This window comes from Pelobates fuscus, chromosome 9, assembly GCF_036172605.1.
Source record: "Pelobates fuscus isolate aPelFus1 chromosome 9, aPelFus1.pri, whole genome shotgun sequence".
Lineage (NCBI taxonomy): Eukaryota > Metazoa > Chordata > Amphibia > Anura > Pelobatidae > Pelobates > Pelobates fuscus.
In genome coordinates this window covers 64611451-64629654 of record NC_086325.1, presented here as the reverse complement: position 1 = coordinate 64629654, position 18204 = coordinate 64611451, and the positions used below count along the sequence as shown (strand labels likewise).

General features: G+C 41.9%; 1 protein-coding gene across 4 annotated transcripts in view; it reads left to right on the top strand.

The window, feature by feature from the left end:
- LOC134572801 (integrator complex subunit 6-like) overlaps positions 1–18204 on the top strand; it is a 127084-nt gene that overhangs the window by 50605 nt on the left and 58275 nt on the right. For all 4 annotated transcript variants that reach the window (XM_063432007.1, XM_063432008.1, XM_063432004.1 and 1 more), the window contains 6 exons: positions 6955–7044; positions 8599–8782; positions 10032–10160; positions 12581–12744; positions 13579–13731; positions 17583–17715. In XM_063432007.1, coding sequence (XP_063288077.1) covers positions 6955–7044; positions 8599–8782; positions 10032–10160; positions 12581–12744; positions 13579–13731; positions 17583–17715 — 853 coding nt within the window. The remainder of the gene's footprint in view (positions 1–6954; positions 7045–8598; positions 8783–10031; positions 10161–12580; positions 12745–13578; positions 13732–17582; positions 17716–18204) is intronic.

The window sequence follows — 18204 nt, the reverse complement described above, 5'->3', positions numbered from 1 at the left end:
TGGGCGCCGCGCCCGACTTGAAGTGAGTTTCCTGAATCATGGCAACTGATATGTGTTTTTTCTTTAGTTCCCTCAGAAGGTGCGACCTTCGTTCGGGTATGTTAAGGCCTCTGCAGTTTTGTGTGAGGATCCTAATAGGTGAGTCGCGGTAGGCCATTTTCGTGATATATTATGGTTAAGAGCCGGAGACACCTCTGTATCTGGGCTAAGTCGTGTTCCCAGGGGGGTGCAGCGGCTGAGTTCGACGTCCTGACGCAAGCCAGGGAAAGAGGGGGGGGGAGGCGAGAGGGGAAAAAGGCAAAGGGGGGAGGGGTGGGAGACAGACGGGGTAGGGTCAAGTAGTCAAGACCAGGTTCCGGATCCCAGGAGGATGGCGCCCGTTTAGGGCTAGTGTAGAAAAAGGGAGTTTTTAGTGTCTAATGCGATCTTTTAGTAAAAGATAGAGATATGGATAGTAGATCTCGTGCTGCAACTAGTGCTAGTGGTGCCTCGTTCCGGTACCTGCCCAGGAAGGGGGGGAACCACAGCCTAGCTGCTCAACTCGTAGCACGAGTGTATGGTGTGGGAAGCGCGGATCAGGCTCCGCCCAAGAGGGTAGGTCTAACAGGTGAAGGTATCGTCCGCCCCGTCCGGCCCCTTTCTGCAAGCATTGAGTCAAGCGTGTCTGAGCATAATAAATGGGGACGTCTATGCTTCCTAGCAGCATAGGGCCAGTGTGAGGAGGCCGGCTGCACGTGAGCGTGCCCATTCCCAGCCCCCGTGGACCTCTCAAAACCCCTATACAGATTGTAGTCATGTGTCCCATATCACAGGACGGTGGGGGGGGGGGGGGGGGGGGGGAGAGGTCTCCGTGACATCCCAAGTAACGCAATCACAAGCATTTTATCCAGCTGGTGTAAAGATAATGGGTTCGTCTATCCGACAGGTTTAACATACTATTGAGCAGATGCCAGTCCCGCCAGTGCACGGTCTCATGGTCGTAGTAAAGCAATGCAAGAACAGCATGCGTAGGGGAGCAAAACCTAAGGTGTAAGCCTAGGCGTGGATCAACATAATAATATAGGTCCCCCGAGGTGGCTCTTCGAAAAAAGAGGGGGGGGGGAGGGGGGGGGAAGGGGGGGGGGGGGAAGGGGTGAGGGTGGTGCCGGGTATTAGCCTGGTTGGCATCGTGTGTGGGTCGGGAGTGGGGGTGGGTGGGAAAGCCACGATAACACTATAACCTCACTGGTGGGCCTGCAACATCCATGCGGGGAAAACAACATTGCAGGGAACGTGTAAAACAACCCCAGTGCTGTCCCCCACCCCGCACCCCGTACCTGAAAACATAATGCAAATACATATGAGTGAATAAATGGAGAACGTTATTGACAAAAAAATCATATCTATATGGCAGTATGGGGGTCAGAGGTCCTAGGGTACTATGCATAGCCCATGTCGCTTCTCCGCCACCATGCCACCTCACCCCCCTCCAGCAACGAGCGTTACTCGGGCGGGGGGGGAGTCATGTCTGGATACACACAACATTCCCTCCATGCCCACCACCCCACCACCCACTCCCGAGAGCAGTTACCAGTATACATATGTTGGCCGTTCCAACCCGATCTATCAGCATTACGTCACCCGGTGATGGGGACACATTCGTAACCGGGTGATGTGAGGGATAGAACTAAGATCTTGCACGATGTCCCCCATACACCCCCCACCCCACACCCCACATCTATAACATTTTAGGCCAGAAGGCTATACAACACAGAGAAGATGAGGTAAAAAAGGGAAACAATATCTACGTGGTGTCATGGGAGTCGGTCCTCTCAGGGTGCAGTCCATATTCCATGGGGTGTAGCTGTGTGGCTCAGTCCCCCCCGGTATCCCCCCTCCCAAACCATCGTGCCCCAGTCCCAGTGAGGAGGTTCCGCTTCGGATGGAACAGTGGGAAAGCCCCCGTAAGGAGCGGTGCCGGCAGACCTCCGCCAGGTTGGAATGAGCCCCGGGGTCTGGGTCTCCAGCCCATGGGTATCCCATATCCCATCCCCCCCCCAAAAGAAAAAGGGTGGCCCAATGTACCTGTGATTAGAACCTGCCTCGAGGAGGGCCAGGTTAGCTGGGAGGCTGGAGTCAATAGCTGTACGAGGGGTTCGGGAGCAGTGTCAGGGTACGGCACAGAACCAGGGTCCAGGGAGAATGAAGCAGGTCTTACTCTTCCGGAGAAGTCGGGTTGGGACGCCGTCTGGAGGGCTGGGTGGAAGGGGATCGGGCTTCTCTTCTTCGAGACGGTCTCGGTGGTCTCGTCGGGGGGGCCGCCGGGCCCAGGATCCAGTTAGGTACAGCAGGAGGGGGAAGGCCTAGGTCTCCCATGAATCGAGGAACATCTTCGGGCCACCGGATAGAAGTCCATCCATTGCGATGCCTGGCCATGAGGGCGAAGGGGAACCCCCATTTGTAGGCGATGTCACGTTCCCTCAATGCAGTAGTCACAGGGCGGAGGGCCCGCCGGGCCTCTAGGGTGATCGGGGAGAGATCATTATAAAGTGTGACTTGTGTGTCTCTATAAGGCCATGTCGGTCTCTCCCTGGCCTTCCTCATAATGGCGTCTTTAACGGGAAAGGAGTGGAGACAGCATATGAGGTCTCTCGGTCCATCCTCTGCAGATCTGGGCCTAGCAGCCCTGTGTGCCCTCTCAAATTCGATATGTTCTGGTGAGGTCGGCTGCAGGATGGTCTGAAAAAGTTCTGTAAGGATATCGATAGCATTTTCTGCCATACCTTCAGTCTCAGGCACTCCTCTAATGCGAATATTGCACCTCCTGCCCCTGTTATCCAGGTCTTCAAGGTGTCGTCTCATCGAGAGCAGCATTGTACCCTGACGGGCTATTGCGGTGTCCGCGGTCATTTGATGTGTTGTGAGGGCCTCAACGGCCTCCTCCGTGCGGGCAATGCGATCCGCATGGGATGAGACCTCTGCTCGGAGTCCTGCTATCTCAGCTCGAAAGGTCTCTTGTATAGTGGAGGTAAGGGCTTTCAGGTCGTCCTTAGTGGCCATAGAGTCCGTTAGGTTCCTCAGCCTGTCCTCGATTCTTGCGAGGGCTGTGCTGTCCGTCCCCGTGGGGGTTGTCGGCGCCATCTTGGGGCTTTCCCCCTCTCCGCTTGCGCCCTGTTGCGGGAGGAGAAACCCGTCCAGGGGCCCCTGCTGTGGATTCCTGGGGGTCTGGGGTTGTTCCGGGCGTTTAGTGCGACCCATTTGGCTCATGTGTGTCGCTTTTCAGAGCTTTGTTGGGGTCGGACGGAGCGGAGCTCACCCTCTATGCGGCCATCTTAGTCGGCGCCGTAACCACGCCCCCACGATCGTGACCTTTGTGACACTTGTAGTTTCTCCACTGACTCCTGTGCATTGCAGCCTGTGCTAGCTGAATGTGTTGCAATTGTATTGTAACTTCGGCAAATAATGTTTGTAAAGCGTAAAGTGTGCTTTTCATGTCTTGTTCACACTATTTGTGAAGTTAAAATACTACAGTATCCATTGTATTTACTTTGTATTTTCTGTTATCCTTCTTTCCCTTCGATGTATTGATTGTGTACACCAGTATTACTTTACGTTTTGTAGAAATCAGATTGATTTATTTGTATTTAATCCTTTTTGTACTGGTAAGATATATTCAATGGAACAGAATGTGTACATATGTCACATATATATATTTTTTTTTAATGTGCCATCAACTAAAGTTAACTTTTTTATTTAAGCTAGTAGGTGAGCAGTTGGCATTTATTGATGGTTATATGTATATTTGACAACTAGGGGAAGTGGTTAGTCCAGCTTCTTGCACCCTTTTCATATTGTTACATACTGTGTGCTGTGTTGAATGCCCCAATCATGCTAATTATCTCTAAGTCTTCTGACCGGAACAGGCTTAGTTTGTCCAGTTTAGAATACTTACTAGTCTGATCTGTCCAACTCAGGCAGTACAACTTATTTGAAACTCTCTTCTGAAGTTCCATTGTACATTTAAGAAAGGTAATGTTAGGATAGTCACGATTGTTTTTATTTTAAAATCCCTTAGACCCTCAAATACTTCTGGTCTATTAATTCATCTCCGGTGTTGTTTGATATCCCCTATTAATTTAATCTTAGCCTGGCATATGTGGGTTCATTGGATAGGAAAAGACCTCACATGTCAATCATACATTTATCATGCCAGTAAAAAATATTTTGACGCAGGGGAAACCTATAGTACAGTTGGGACAGTTGGATCACATGGGAAGTATTATGATTACTCATTATAGTGCTTAATCATCCTAATCTCAGCCAAGTGGATTGACCCCTAACCAAGTGGGTGGCAGGGATGGAGGATGGGTTGTTGCCATGGTTTCTCAGCCCTTACAAAAATTTCTGCGACAAGGCTGAACGTGGTACTCGTGGTATACGATTAGAAAGATAAGTTTAATATAAAACAGGAGGAAAACAGTGAATTTCAAGAACATAACTGAATTCTGCTTGGGAGTTTGCTTGGTCTCCTGCTCTTTCTCCACTCGGGTCCCTACGCATGAGTCTTCTCCACCTCTGTATATGAAAGGGTGTAGTCTGGCAGGGTTTCAGGAGTGTTTAGGTGTAGGGCGATTAGCTGTCAGCCCCAATGATGTGACGAAGGTAGAGGCTTCATTTATAGAAGTGATTTTGAGGACAGTTCTGTTATGGGTAACGGATAGAGAGAACTAGGTGGTGACCATCTGTATTCCATGTTAGGTTCTCGGAGCCGTTGAGTCAATGGTTGTTGTGATCTTCTCCACTGAGATGAGGTTGTTGTATGTAGTAAGAGTAGAAAACTCAAACGAGTAATGTGTTTTGCCCTTAAAGGCTGCCATGATTTCACACTTCTCCGTGAATCCAGATCATCTTGCAATGACATCATGTGCAGCTGATGATGGTGCTAATAAGGATTTATTTTTGTAATAGGCCCTATCCAATATGATCTTCTTGACCTAGCTAGGAGGTAGAATTTATGCCATTAGACAGCGTAAGTAATGCATAGTTCTTCCATGTTGATTACATCAGGATTTCCTCTGATTTTGAGATTGTGGCGCCTACTGTAGTCATCTAGCAAAGCCACTTGCATTGTGATGATATGTTGGGCTGACTGTACCTGTTGCATGCTTTCCGTTAGTGCAGATATACTTTGACGAATGTCCAAAACATCCTCCCACGTGGCTTCTACTCTGTTTGGACGTTAGCTTTTACCACTGCAATATCTGTCACCAAGAGTTTAGTATCCTTCAGGAGATTTTTGAATGTCCTGTTTAGTAGCTTTTTGCCGATGTCGCATATAAGAAAGGCATCGATCAGTTGGAGAAGAGTCAAGCACAGGCAAAATCACGCTAAGATCAGTCTCAATTAGGGAGATATCTATCTACGGAATCTGTTGGCGCTATATAAATGGCAGCAATAATAATATTTGAGTTGAAAAATACAGTAGCTGTGCAGTCTGGTGTCCTCTCTCTGTGATCAAGTTCTACCCACCATAATTAATATTGTGAAGTGTCTCTCCCTGTTTGCTTTAACAGCATGATTAGAGACTCGCAACATATAGGATAGTCTCCTGGGTTCTGAAAAGTTTTTGGTTTTGTATTTTTGATTGACACATACTATACTTGATTTCAGACATCTCCAATTTACACTGAAAGAACAGTGCTCTATAACCCTCTTAAGACCAAAATTATACTGAAAGCAGTGTGCTTGAACCTTGAGCTAGTGAAATCACACACTGGGTCAATTGGGTTTTCTTAGCCCCATTTGCACTGTATGTTTTAACTGGCCATCTCTGAACACCAAGGTGTGATGAGTTATCATAACATTGATACAGGAAACTAAACCTACTTAAGAATAAATATTTACCGTATGCAATATTGTTTCAACCTTTCTGTATATTTATGTAACATTCCTTCAAACCTGTCCTCCCTGATTCAAGTAATAGCATCTTCTATAACCAGATGTGACACCATGTATTTATAAACGTCTATTGTGTTTACCTCCAACTGGATTTTTTTAGATTTCAATACTTGGGCAGCCTAGTATTTAATATTAACATTTTTATATTTATAAACTTTTATGTCCTCAAATTCCCTGAGCAACTTAATAATTAATTGCTGCATCCTTCAGGAAAGGAACTTGCAAATCCAACCACTATTGTTTCTTCTCCTTATACCATAAACACTCTCCATAATGAAAATAAATATTTAATTACAGCTGGGCTTTGGTCCTGGAGCTTTTGACAACTGTATTCTATTCATTTCCTTCGACACAGTGGTATGAGACCAATATAGTCATCAGAACAACTGCAGCTTAATGTAGTGGATCTGGTGTCTACATTAATAATCATGCGGGGACAGGCTATAAAATGCTGCCTTTTTTTTTTTTAGAAACAAGGTAGTGTTTACATTGCTGTGTAGTAACCCCTCCAGTGACCATCACTTAGATGGCCACTAGAGGTGCTTACTGTGTTAGTGCTGCAAAGTGTGCAGCACTGATGTTCAGCATCTCCACTGTTTGCATTAAGGCGCTGAACATTCCCCATAGATAGATGCACATGCACCCTAGTCTCCCAATGCTTTCCTGAGGGAAAGCATTGGATTGGCTGAGATCATCAGGATTGATCATCTCAGCCATAAAGGTGGGCCCGGATGTGGGAATTGCTGCGCCGTGGGAGAAAAGGTGAGTAAAAACACCTTTTCAAAGCCTGTGGACTAAACAGAGCTGAGGGGGTGCCTAAACAGCCACACATGCTATAGTGTTTGTATTCCTGACACTGTAGTGTTCTTTTAATCTTGATTCCAGTTATTCATTTTCACTCCTCAATGGTGAGAGGGCGAGTGGAAATTTTGGACCCTAGGGTTTTTCTCTATTCCTTTTAACTGTAAAATAAAGTATATTCCTAATCTCAATTATGTTATTTTTCTTATTTTAAAGGGACGAAATCCTTTCTTTCTGGAACCATCCATTTTAATTACCATCACAGACGGCAACAAACTTACAGTTTCGTCTAGTGTTCAAGACGAGGTGAGTCTGTAAAGGAACTGTTAAACTAAACCACTATCTTTTTGTGGTTGGCGGCTGTCGAGCAGAGTAAAGGCGAGCATGAGTAGGTCTGTTCGATTACTTACACTTAGATTAATATTTTTTTCTGTCCTGCTTAGTGACGTAAGCCATTGATTTATGCTTTATTGTTACTTATTTATTTTTGTCAATCGTTATTTAGCAAGTTTTTCAAAAACGAAAGGAAATTGTGACACAGTCAAAGAAGATTTCCCAGGAATGAGAGAGAATAAGAATTCAGGCTTTTGTTCATACCTTTTTAATGCTTTATGTAGATCATGGCTTAAAATCTCAAGTCATTTGCTACTAGCCAGGCCTTAAAGTTACACACCACTGCAAGCCTGGAGAGTGTATGGAATACTCCACATCATAACAATGGAAACTATATATATATATATCTATATCTTTAATATGTTTTTATATATAATTTTAGATTTTTTAATAATAAAAAAAATCTATTAAATAATTTTTAAAAAGTATACTTGCTAAGCGTTGAAGTTCCACAGAAAGTGCTCAGACTATGATGTAGTAGACATTTATTAACCAATCATAGCATTTCCATTGGTTTAAATTATTTATGTTGTGTTAAGTTCAGAACTCAGATGCGGTGATATTTACATGCAAACATTAATAAGACCCCAATCTAAGCTGGTAATAGCCATGCTTGTATGCTCTCAACAAATTAGTTGCTCAATTCCTGGTTTCAATGAATGAAGATATACACTGATCAGCCACAACATTAAGACCACTGACAGGTGAAGTGAATAACATCGATTATATCCTTACAATGGCACTGGTCAAGAAGTGGGATATATTAAGCAGCAAGTGAACAGTCAATGTACTTTCTGCATTCGTTTGTTGGAAGCAGGTAAAATGGGAAAGCAAAAAGATCAGAGTGCTTTGTTAGTGTTATTAGTGCCCAAAGCTCACTGATGCACGTGGGAGCAAAAGCAAGCCCGTCTGGTCTGACCACACAGAAGAGCTACTGTAGCTCAAATTGATGAGAAATATAATGTTGGCCATGATCGAAAGGTGTCAGAACACACAGTGTATCTCAGTCTGTTACGAATGGGATGGGCTGGAACAACAACTCCAGTCCAAGGAGGCCCGGCCTTGCAACTTGCAGCCTAATGTCTTGGTGCCAATTACCAAAGGACACATGGTGGAGTCCATACCTCGCTGCATCACAGCTGTTTTGGCTGTATGAAGGGGACCTACACGATATTAGGCCGGTGCTTTTAATGTTGTGGCTCATCAGAGTATGGCTACGGTTTCTTCTAGTAAATCAGTAGAACACTCCTAGAGATGGCAATTTGCATGGTCAGGGGAATCATTGCTTCATTTTTAATGAGGCCATTTTACACCATAACCTATGGAACAGAGTATAAATTGTTAGAATAGAAATATAAATTATTGACAACTATAGATATGTGAGAATAATTTATTTTTCTTTCTTTTAGTTTTTGTCTACTGTGACTGAGCCATTAAACCATTTGCCATATTCTTGTTCCTTTCCAGCTTCATCTTCCACTAAATTCCCCCTTACCTGGAAGTGAACTCACCAAAGAGCCATTCCGTTGGGATCAGAGACTGTTTGCTCTGGTACTTCGCCTACCAGGAGCATCGTCTGTTGAACCAGAGCAGCTGGGAAGTGTACCATCCGATGAATCCGCTATTACTCAGATGTGTGAAGTTACGGGAGGTATGAGACACTGACTAATGTCTACAAGTTCGAAGTGAGAGGCAACAAGAACTTGCATGTTCTACATATATTATGGACTTAATATTTTGGCAAATATTAATTAAACAAAGGATCAATCTTGTCCTATTTACCTAATGGTTGCAATTCAAATGTGATTATGTGTTCTTTATTAATTAGTCCTTATGTGCTAATTTCACAATTAAGCCAGTAGTTGTCAAGTAAGAACCAATCCGACCACATGCATCCATCAGTGTGGAGTGAAGATATATTTAAGAGGCATGCAACTCAGGCTGCAGAAACTGTTCATTTTAAAGTACAACAGCCTGAGGTTTGCTATAGCTGATCAAACGACCAGAAATAAATAACAAGTACGAATCTTTGTGCTGGACAACAAAAAAGTTATTAGATTTGTATATTATAGTTAAAGTGTTTCAAAACACTAGTTTTTGTTTGTTGAAGAAGTTCGTTACTTGTTGTTTTTATCTTTTTAGTAAAGTCACTTGGAGCACTCATGCGAAGGTGATCTATGAAGCTATCTCTCTAGAAGAGACTGTTTTAACCTGTCAAGATTTTATTGATTTCAGAATAAAGGATTTCAACTGGACAAGTTTAGTTAATACAATGTATAGTCGTTCTACTGCTATAATAGATTTGTAAGACATGGAGTCTATGCTATTAGTTAAAAACCTCAAACTTTTTCTGTCGTGCTTACAGTAAAAGTTATGATGGTGAGTCAATACTGCTATCTAGCAGGGCTGTCGATATCGACCCATCAGCAGCATGAGACCTGTGTACCAATTTTGCACTTTATTTTGGTTGTCATAGCAAATAAACCCAACTGAACTCGGCCCTATAACTGTGTTCAGACCAAGGATTTGAATAAGACCTCTAGCAGGTCTTCTCCTTAAAGAGTGTTTTTTACCTGCCGGAGTTCATACTCTTATTATGGCAACAGGTGACCATCGAACTCCTGCTCAACCTCTCCCTTTATTTAACTGCAACTATGTGAAATGCCAGAACTGTAAAAACTTCACCTCATTAGATGGAAATGTGACTTTTTCATTGTCTGGAATCTAAATCCAGGATAATAATTGTCTTGTTTTTATTTTTACGTGTGCCCCCAAATGACATCCTTTTTTTTTTTTTTCATTTTTTTTTTTTTGTATAATAGCCTTTCTTCATTTTTAACATTAACTTTACCATTTACAATGCAGTGTAATGTCAAATTGATCCAATTTCTTTCTTATAGGTCGTTCTTACTGTGTACGGACACAGAGAATGTTAAACCAGTGTTTAGAATCTCTGGTTCAGAAGGTCCAGAGTGGAGTTGTAATCAACTTTGAGAAAACTGGTCCTGACCCTGCACCCAATGGAGAAGGTACATAATAGATGTTTTTGTAAATATGGCTGCAATTTAATAGCAGTTTTTTTTTATTTATTTTTTTATAAGCTTCTCAAATAAGTTAATATTTGCAGATAAAGTTTTAAAATATTTTGTCAAAATATTAAAATCTCTCTATCTCAAAATACTTGAAACAATAAATCAAATTCTATATTTTTTCACTTTAGTAGTAGCAGTTCTGACTAAAGAGCAATGCCATGAATTACATTGTTAAAAAGACACAACAAACATATGTATGATACAGCTCTGAGCTATCCTTCTCAGCAACATAGTATTATCAAAGTTAATAATGTTACTCTAAGGTTATTCATATTTAGTCTTCATTTTCATTAATTTAAAAACGTAGAAGTTAATTGTAAATGAAGAAGTGTGTTGCATATAAACATAGAACAGCTTTCTAGATAAGTGACACTCTAAGCACCAAACCTGCTATTAAAGATACACTATAGGCACCCAAACACTTCATCTCATTGAAGTGGTCTGGGTTCACTGTCCCCCCTTAGTCCTGTAATGTAAAACATTGCAGTTTTAGAGAAACTGCATTGTTTACATTTGAGACTGACTGCCTCTAGTGGCCGTCTATCAGATTGCCACTAGAGGAGCTTCCGACATTGGGTGTTTTTTTTTTACGCTGGCATGAAGACATCCAGCGTGAAGGAAAACCCCATAGGAAAGCATTGGGGCAACAATGGTAGATATGCACTAGAGGCACATTCTCCTTAAAACCAATAAAAATCTAAATAAATATGGAAATCTATTTATTTTTCACATTCGAGAGTAACCTTAAAGACAAACATGATTTTCTTTTTTAGGCTGTGTTTCCTGGTTTTTGGAATATATTTTTATTGATATGTAACAAACTAGATTTTTTTTTTTTATTATTCTTTATTTTTGTGCATGACAAAGATCGCATATTAGCAGTCATGATATTGCTTATTAACATGAAAAAAGTATCAGCATAAACAGGAGCGATCTGCACATTTTTTTGTAAGGTAGTAAAATCATGAGTAGAAGAACACTTATTTATCACTATATATAGCTTCGAACTGTAGAGAAATGCAAGTTACTAATATGAGCCACTGGGTCTTGATATTCACTGAAGAACAATTAGGGAACTGTGATAGATTTAACAACTGCAGGAACGTTGCAAAATAGGGTCAGGATTGAACTGGCCACACTGCAATTTAGGTGTGTATACTGATCAGCCGATTCCCAGTGAAGGGGAGTCCCTTCCTCTGCTGCCATCAATGAGGTCCCTCTGGTCAGCCCATGTACGCATGTGGTGGGATAGCCTCTGCCACTGGATGACACACTTCGTCGGAAGAGCTTGCGTCCACATTCTGTGGGTTTTGAGCCGCAGACATTGCAGGTGAGAAGGCTCAGCGAGTAGAAGACTGTTATGTGGGAGTGCCTGGTATCTAGGTGTGCAGCAGTAAGCAGGAGGCTTAATCTGGTGAGGTGCGGACCGCGGCGCAGTTTGTGAGGTCTCTTCCATGGTACCCATCCAGGAACATGTGGGGGAAGGCCGCTCATGCGGTGCTGGCCAGCTCTACGGGTTTAGGGAGCCGCGATTCGGCCTGCATGCGTGGAAGGAAGTCCCTGTTCACCTAGCTTAGTCCAGAAGGTTGTACATATGCGGTCAAAATTCAGGAGTAGTGAGTCCAGTAGTAGTGAAGGCTGCAGGGGAGTATCTCCGGTTGTATGTCCTATCGGGATAGCCATCTTGTGAACCAGGCCACAAGCCTCCAATTCAGCTGTGGGCTGTATATCGACTTTACACCGATGGTACAACAGTGGGGACTGGAATATCCCCCACTGGTCCAAAGGGGGAGGGACAGATCCCTAAGCAGGCAGTCTTCAAATTAAAGCGGAGTGTGTCTGCAGGCTGTCTGAACACTGCTGTATTCACCAGCTACCAGTAGCTTGGTTGCCAAGACGCTGCAGGGTACTCCCCAGTAGTGCATGGAAGATGATCTTTTTTTTAAAATTTAAATTTTTTTTTTTATATATTTTAGAGCTATGCACTGCAGAGTTTGTTTTCACTACAACACTGTGGCCATATTGTTTTCTGTACTGAACGCTTCTGAAAGGGTAATGATAGAGTAATCCATTTGAAGGCTTGGATGAACCATTGAAGGATTAAAGTGGTCTAACTTGTGTGACAGCTTCCAGACTAGCAAAATAATAAACTGCTGATTGTAAGCAGATTCCATTCTTGCCGAATGCCACTGGCTTTATGGAATCATAACATATCATTTGTCTTTCTACTTCGTGTCATGTGCTTAAGAACTTTCCATTGAGAGGTTTCTCTAAAAAAGGGAAATGCAGCAGACTTTCGTTTAACAAAGTTATTCCAGAAAAGCCTATTTATTTATTTTCTTTTTTTATTCCTGCAGAAGGACTCACGGATTCTGTCAGGCCTATTAATTCATTTGCTCCACAAGCGTGGCATAGTTGTCATAAGCTAATTTATGTGCGGCCTAATCCAAAAACTGGTGTTCCTGTTGGACATTGGCCAATTCCTGAATCCTTTTGGCCGGATCAAAACTCCCCAATGTTGGTAAGTGCATAAATCTGCTCCAAGGCATTCATCGACTGGGCTTGTTAACTTTCAGAGACCTGCCTCTGAAAGTTAAATGTAGCGTTTATTTAATTCTATTTAATAATGACGTATTTAATTTTGTTTTAGTGAATGCATGTGTGGTTTTAATATATAATATAAATAATTCTAGAGCGCTAAATAGATTATAAAATATACTTTGTGTTTATCATTTATTAAGCACCAACATATTCGGTGGTCAAGTGCAATAGGTAGAAGACACAAACAAGAAACCTCAGCAAGATAGGTTTGACTTGCATGAGTGGGAGGTAGTGGATGACCTGCTCAAATAAGCTTAAAATCTGAAGGAAATGAATTTCTACAAAGGGAATTTTGTCGTTAAAAAAAAAAAAAAAAAAGTTTGCTTTTACGTTAAGGTTGCAATATGTATACTTCTAAAGTGGCAAAGGTGCATATAAATGACAATAACAAAAAAATTTGCAAGTGTTTACATGGCACCTTTTAAGTGTTTGACTGTTAAATGTAAAGGGCCTATAAATACAATATATTTTTAACTATTTAGTGCATATAACTCCCACAAAAGTCAGCACTATTGTAAACAGTCAAAAAAAATTACTGGTTCGAGACACATAATGAAATTTAGAAAGCTGAAGCATCTTATTTGTCTTGAGTCCTTTAATTATCCATATTACCCAAGTTTAAAATGTTGTCTGTGCCAAGAAAGGATTTAATTACCTACACAAAATGTATTTGTTTCTCTTACAGCTAACAGAAGGAGAGTATTGATTATTACATGTTGCCACATTCTGTGTTACAATATTTTTTCTCTTGCAGCCCCCTCGCTCTGCTCACCCTGTTTTGCGGTTTTCCTGTGTGGACTGTGATCCCATGGTGATTGACAAACTTCCATTTGACAAATATGAGCTTGAGCCATCTCCGTTAACCCAGTATATCTTAGAAAGAAAGTCTCCCCACACCTGCTGGCAGGTAGGTTTCCCTGAGTGTCTGCCTTTCAACAAGAGCCATTTTCGTATTGTTTTTAACACTTTAAAAAGAAATGCTATACTCAAAAATGAAAACGCACATTTACCTTTTAAAATTAACTCCGTCATTTAATTTTTTTTTTATTTTTTTTTTTTTTATGAGTGCTTAATTTTTATTTGCATTATTTAATATAAGAGGACAAGGGTGCTGGAAACATGCTCAGAGTTAAAGTTATTGAGACGGCTTTGTTTCTCTATGTGTCATCATATTATTCCTTTTTTCATTTAAGTGGACACTGAGTTACATTAATAATATAAAACGGCTAATCTGTTATTTATGTAGTAAAATTGATATTATATATTACTCCTAAATGCAATTAATGTCATTTTAGATATTCTGCTTATTATATGTTATGCTATTACATGGCATCTGTACTCCCTCCTTTCAGCTATTTTTTGGTATAGTGTTTTTTTTTTTTTTAAATATTATATTATTATTGTTGGAGCCAAACAATTTCAGTACAGTAGCACTGAAATCTGAGAATGACATCACAGTATTCATATAATACATTACAGATATAAATTCTCACTTAAAGGGTCGCGGTTACCTGAGAACTATTTTTTTTAATATAATAATCCTTTGATCAAAATTTGAAACAAATTGATTCGATTTGAAAAAATCAAGTCTTGTGTAAAAAAACAAAACAAAAAAACAGGGGGCGGAGCCAGCAGCGCAGCGGAGTGGTCGCATCTCTCTTAACTTAAAAGAACCATAAAGGGTGAAATATACACGCGAAACTACCTGTAACCCCGACCACGAAAGAGAGGTAGAACATGGGCAGAAAGTCCAAGAAAACTAAGGCTGACAAAAGCCCTCCCGGACGGGATATCGGCGAAATGCTGCGGAACACACAACAGGCCGCATGGTCCAAGATGGCGCTGGAGGACGATATCGCCTCGTACTCCTCAGAGGACTTTGACACAGACCTGATGGAGGGAGCGTCCTTCGGGCCTACACCAAAACGCAACACGGTGCCCAACACACCCAGAGACCCGGTCACCGCAAGCCAACTTAAATAAAATGCTGGTTGAATTACGCAAAGACCTATCTGCAGACATGGCCTACTATAAAGCAGCCATAGAAGGGGCCAAGTCGGAAATCACCCAGCTGGAGGCCTGTATGAGCACCCAGGACTCCAGATTAACAACGGTAGAACAACAAGTAGCTGATCTAACAAAGGAGCAGCAACATGCCACAGCAGACCGCCTGAATGCACTGGAGGACCAACGGAGGCGCCACATCCTGAAAATCAGAGGGACACCTGACTCGGTGAGCCTCACTGAGCTACCCCACTACATCAGGCGCCTCCTGGGTGCCCTGCTCCCGCCAAAACAGGCGAAGTCCCTGAGGCTCGACGGGATGTTCCGACTACCGAAGCCGACCTGAGCTCCAGCAACCGCATCCGTGGACCTCATCTTACGATTCCAGAGCATATCGGACAAAACAGCACTCCTAACTACACTGAGGGGCAAAACTCCCTTTGTTGTTTGAGGGCAGCAAACTAACATTTTTCCAGGATATTTTCCAAGAGTACGCTTACCTGGCGGAAATCACTGCAGCCGCTATTACAACACCTCCGCGCCAGAGAGCTGCCCTACCGATGGGGGACCCCGCGAGCAGCATTATTCACTTTTAACGGGACCTCACATAAAGCACAGAGCTACCAAGAATTGGAATCACTCCTGACATCTGCGGGTATACTCCAAGCTGCACTCCCAAAAAGATCGGGACTGTCCAGGATCAACCCAGCTACCATACGGGAGTTCACCCCGAGGGAACCTCTGGGACCAACACCGGCCAGCCCGCCGACTTGAGACACTCGGGACTATATACTCCAAGGGGACACCTCTAACCCACCACCAACGATAACCATGTTTTACACAGTTTAAGACGTCCGCAAACGTCTGTTGTTTTTTATTAAGCTGTTTTTGCAGATCGCTCCTGACACTTACCTGATGTTAGCTTTAATATTGCCCCAGCAAATCCTTCCCTACACTGACATAAAATTGCTCCGTCTCGCTTTTTGCTACACCCAAGTACAGATAATGGGACTCGTGACACATAGGCGGACAACCAAACAGACAGACGATGAGCCCCCACATGCAGTAGCCCTTATTGAAGCGACCAACGCCGGGCTCTTATTGCTATAGCCCAGCCACACTCGAGTAACCACACCAACCCACCCCCTGCCGATTCCTAGACGAGCCCTTTAAAAAAAGCATAAGCGCAAAACGGAAAAGCAGGGGTGGATCCCCTATGTGAAAGACACACATATAACACTCAACCCTGACAGCACAATCACATAGGCTCACACAGACGAGCATCAAGTATGTTTATAATAATGCAACCTTATTCAAAAATGTGCAATGTCTATATACGCCCATTACTGTTTTTAATATGTTATGTTTATCGCTGGCGAAGCTGTTGTCACGTTGCCTACCGCCATGTTTTACATGAGCACGATAAAATAAAGAATATAAAAAAAAAAAACTCATCTCTACCTATAGTATATGACAGGATCATTCAGACTTGGGTCAGACTGTCACAGAGTTAGTTACTAAAGTGAGAATTCAAAGTGGATTTCTCATTTAAGGCCAGATTAACCCAAAGCATGGTTGACCTAGCGAATCTTCCTAGTTGGCTATGTTGACCGTAAATTTCCAATTTCACCTTGAAATCTCATTTTAGTGAATTACCCTGTATGTCTATATGGCAGGGGTAGGCAACCTTCAGCACTCCGGATGCTGTGGAGTGCATCTCCCACAATGCACTTATAGCCATAATGCTGGCAGAGCATCATGGGTGGTGTAGTCCAAAATATCTGCAGTGCTGGAGGTTGCCTATCCCTACTCCATGGTCTTCTCTGCTCCACCCACTGCAGGGAAGACCATAGATGTATGTATATGCCTGCCTGAAGGATCCTGTCATCTACTAAAGATACAGATTTATTTTTCTCTTTTTATTTATTTATTTATTTATTTATTTATTTATTTATTTTTAAATTTTATTTTTTACATATACTTTTTTTTTAAACAAATCTGTTTCCTTGAAAACTTGATAAAATGATCATTTCTATTAAATGCTTTGAAGGTGACAGAAAAAGGCTCAGTTTTTTTTGATCAAACATAGGAATTAAGGCCTCAGTTTAATTATTTAAATTTAGAATCAGAAAATATTCCATTCTTTTAGTAGAAAAAAAAAGTTTCAAATTATTTGTCTGCAGAAGTTACAATTAAAGTCATTTTGTAGATAAATCATTTGAAATGTTTGTATTTATTTATTTTCTTCTTTCTTTTTTCTAACAAAATGGAATTATTTCTGATTCTTATTCAAACAAATTAAATTGAGGCCTAAGTTCTCGGTACAGTTAATCAACTGCCAGGGCTAGAAAATGGAATAGGTGTCTTGGTAACTATGCATATCATAGATGTACCCATGTGCATCTTAGCAACAGTGATTGTTGCTGACATGTGTCTTGGTAATGTGTTTGCTGTCTGAGCACTTATATTGACTCTTTGAGTACCTGTTGGGTGATCAGTGCATATTGAATAGCAAAACATGCAATGTTCTGTCGCACTTTAAAGGGAAGCACTGTTTCTAGTTATACAAAGTGGTTTTAGTCTTCTCTTGCAATAACGCAATGCATTGTACATTCCTCTGTTATTGAATGGGTTACGCTTTTATTATGAAAATGATATGGCAGCTGCAACAGCTTGATCTTCTACTGTTTGTCCCCTTTAATTATGTGTCTTTCAAAAAGATGATAAAACAGATTATTTGATTCTTCATTGCAGGTGTTTGTCAGCAACAGTGGAAAGTACAGTGAAATTGGTCAGCCATTTGGGTATTTAAAAGCAAGTACCACACTGACGTGTGTGAACTTGTTTGTCATGCCATATAATTACCCCGTGTTACTTCCATTGCTAGGTAAGTCAGACACTTCCTGGGCAATTGCTGGTCATGCTATTTAACATAAATGACAATAGGAGCCACACTCAATCTTAGCAGCCACCTGGTGCTCCAGAGCAGAACTAGCAATCTCACAACGACAAGACCACACAAGACACTCTCCAGGCACTCAGTGTTCAAGCCTCAGGCAGTCTTAATAGAACAAAAAAGGAGCAGCAACGTTTCGACCTGCTAAGAGGTCTTGGTCAAGGTCTTGATAAAGACCTCTTAGCAGGTCTAAACGTTGCTGCTTCTTTTTTTTTTTTTTGTATTAAAACTACCTGCGGCTTGAACATTTTTAGTGTCTTAAAATGTTCATGCTATTTGTCTTCTCCCTACAAATAATTACATGAGTGATGTGACGTTAACATCAAAATTATTCACACTGCAATATTTCTGTTCAATAGAAGTCGATCAACATTTTATGTTAAAACCTTATCTGAATATCATATAGTCCATTATACTGTT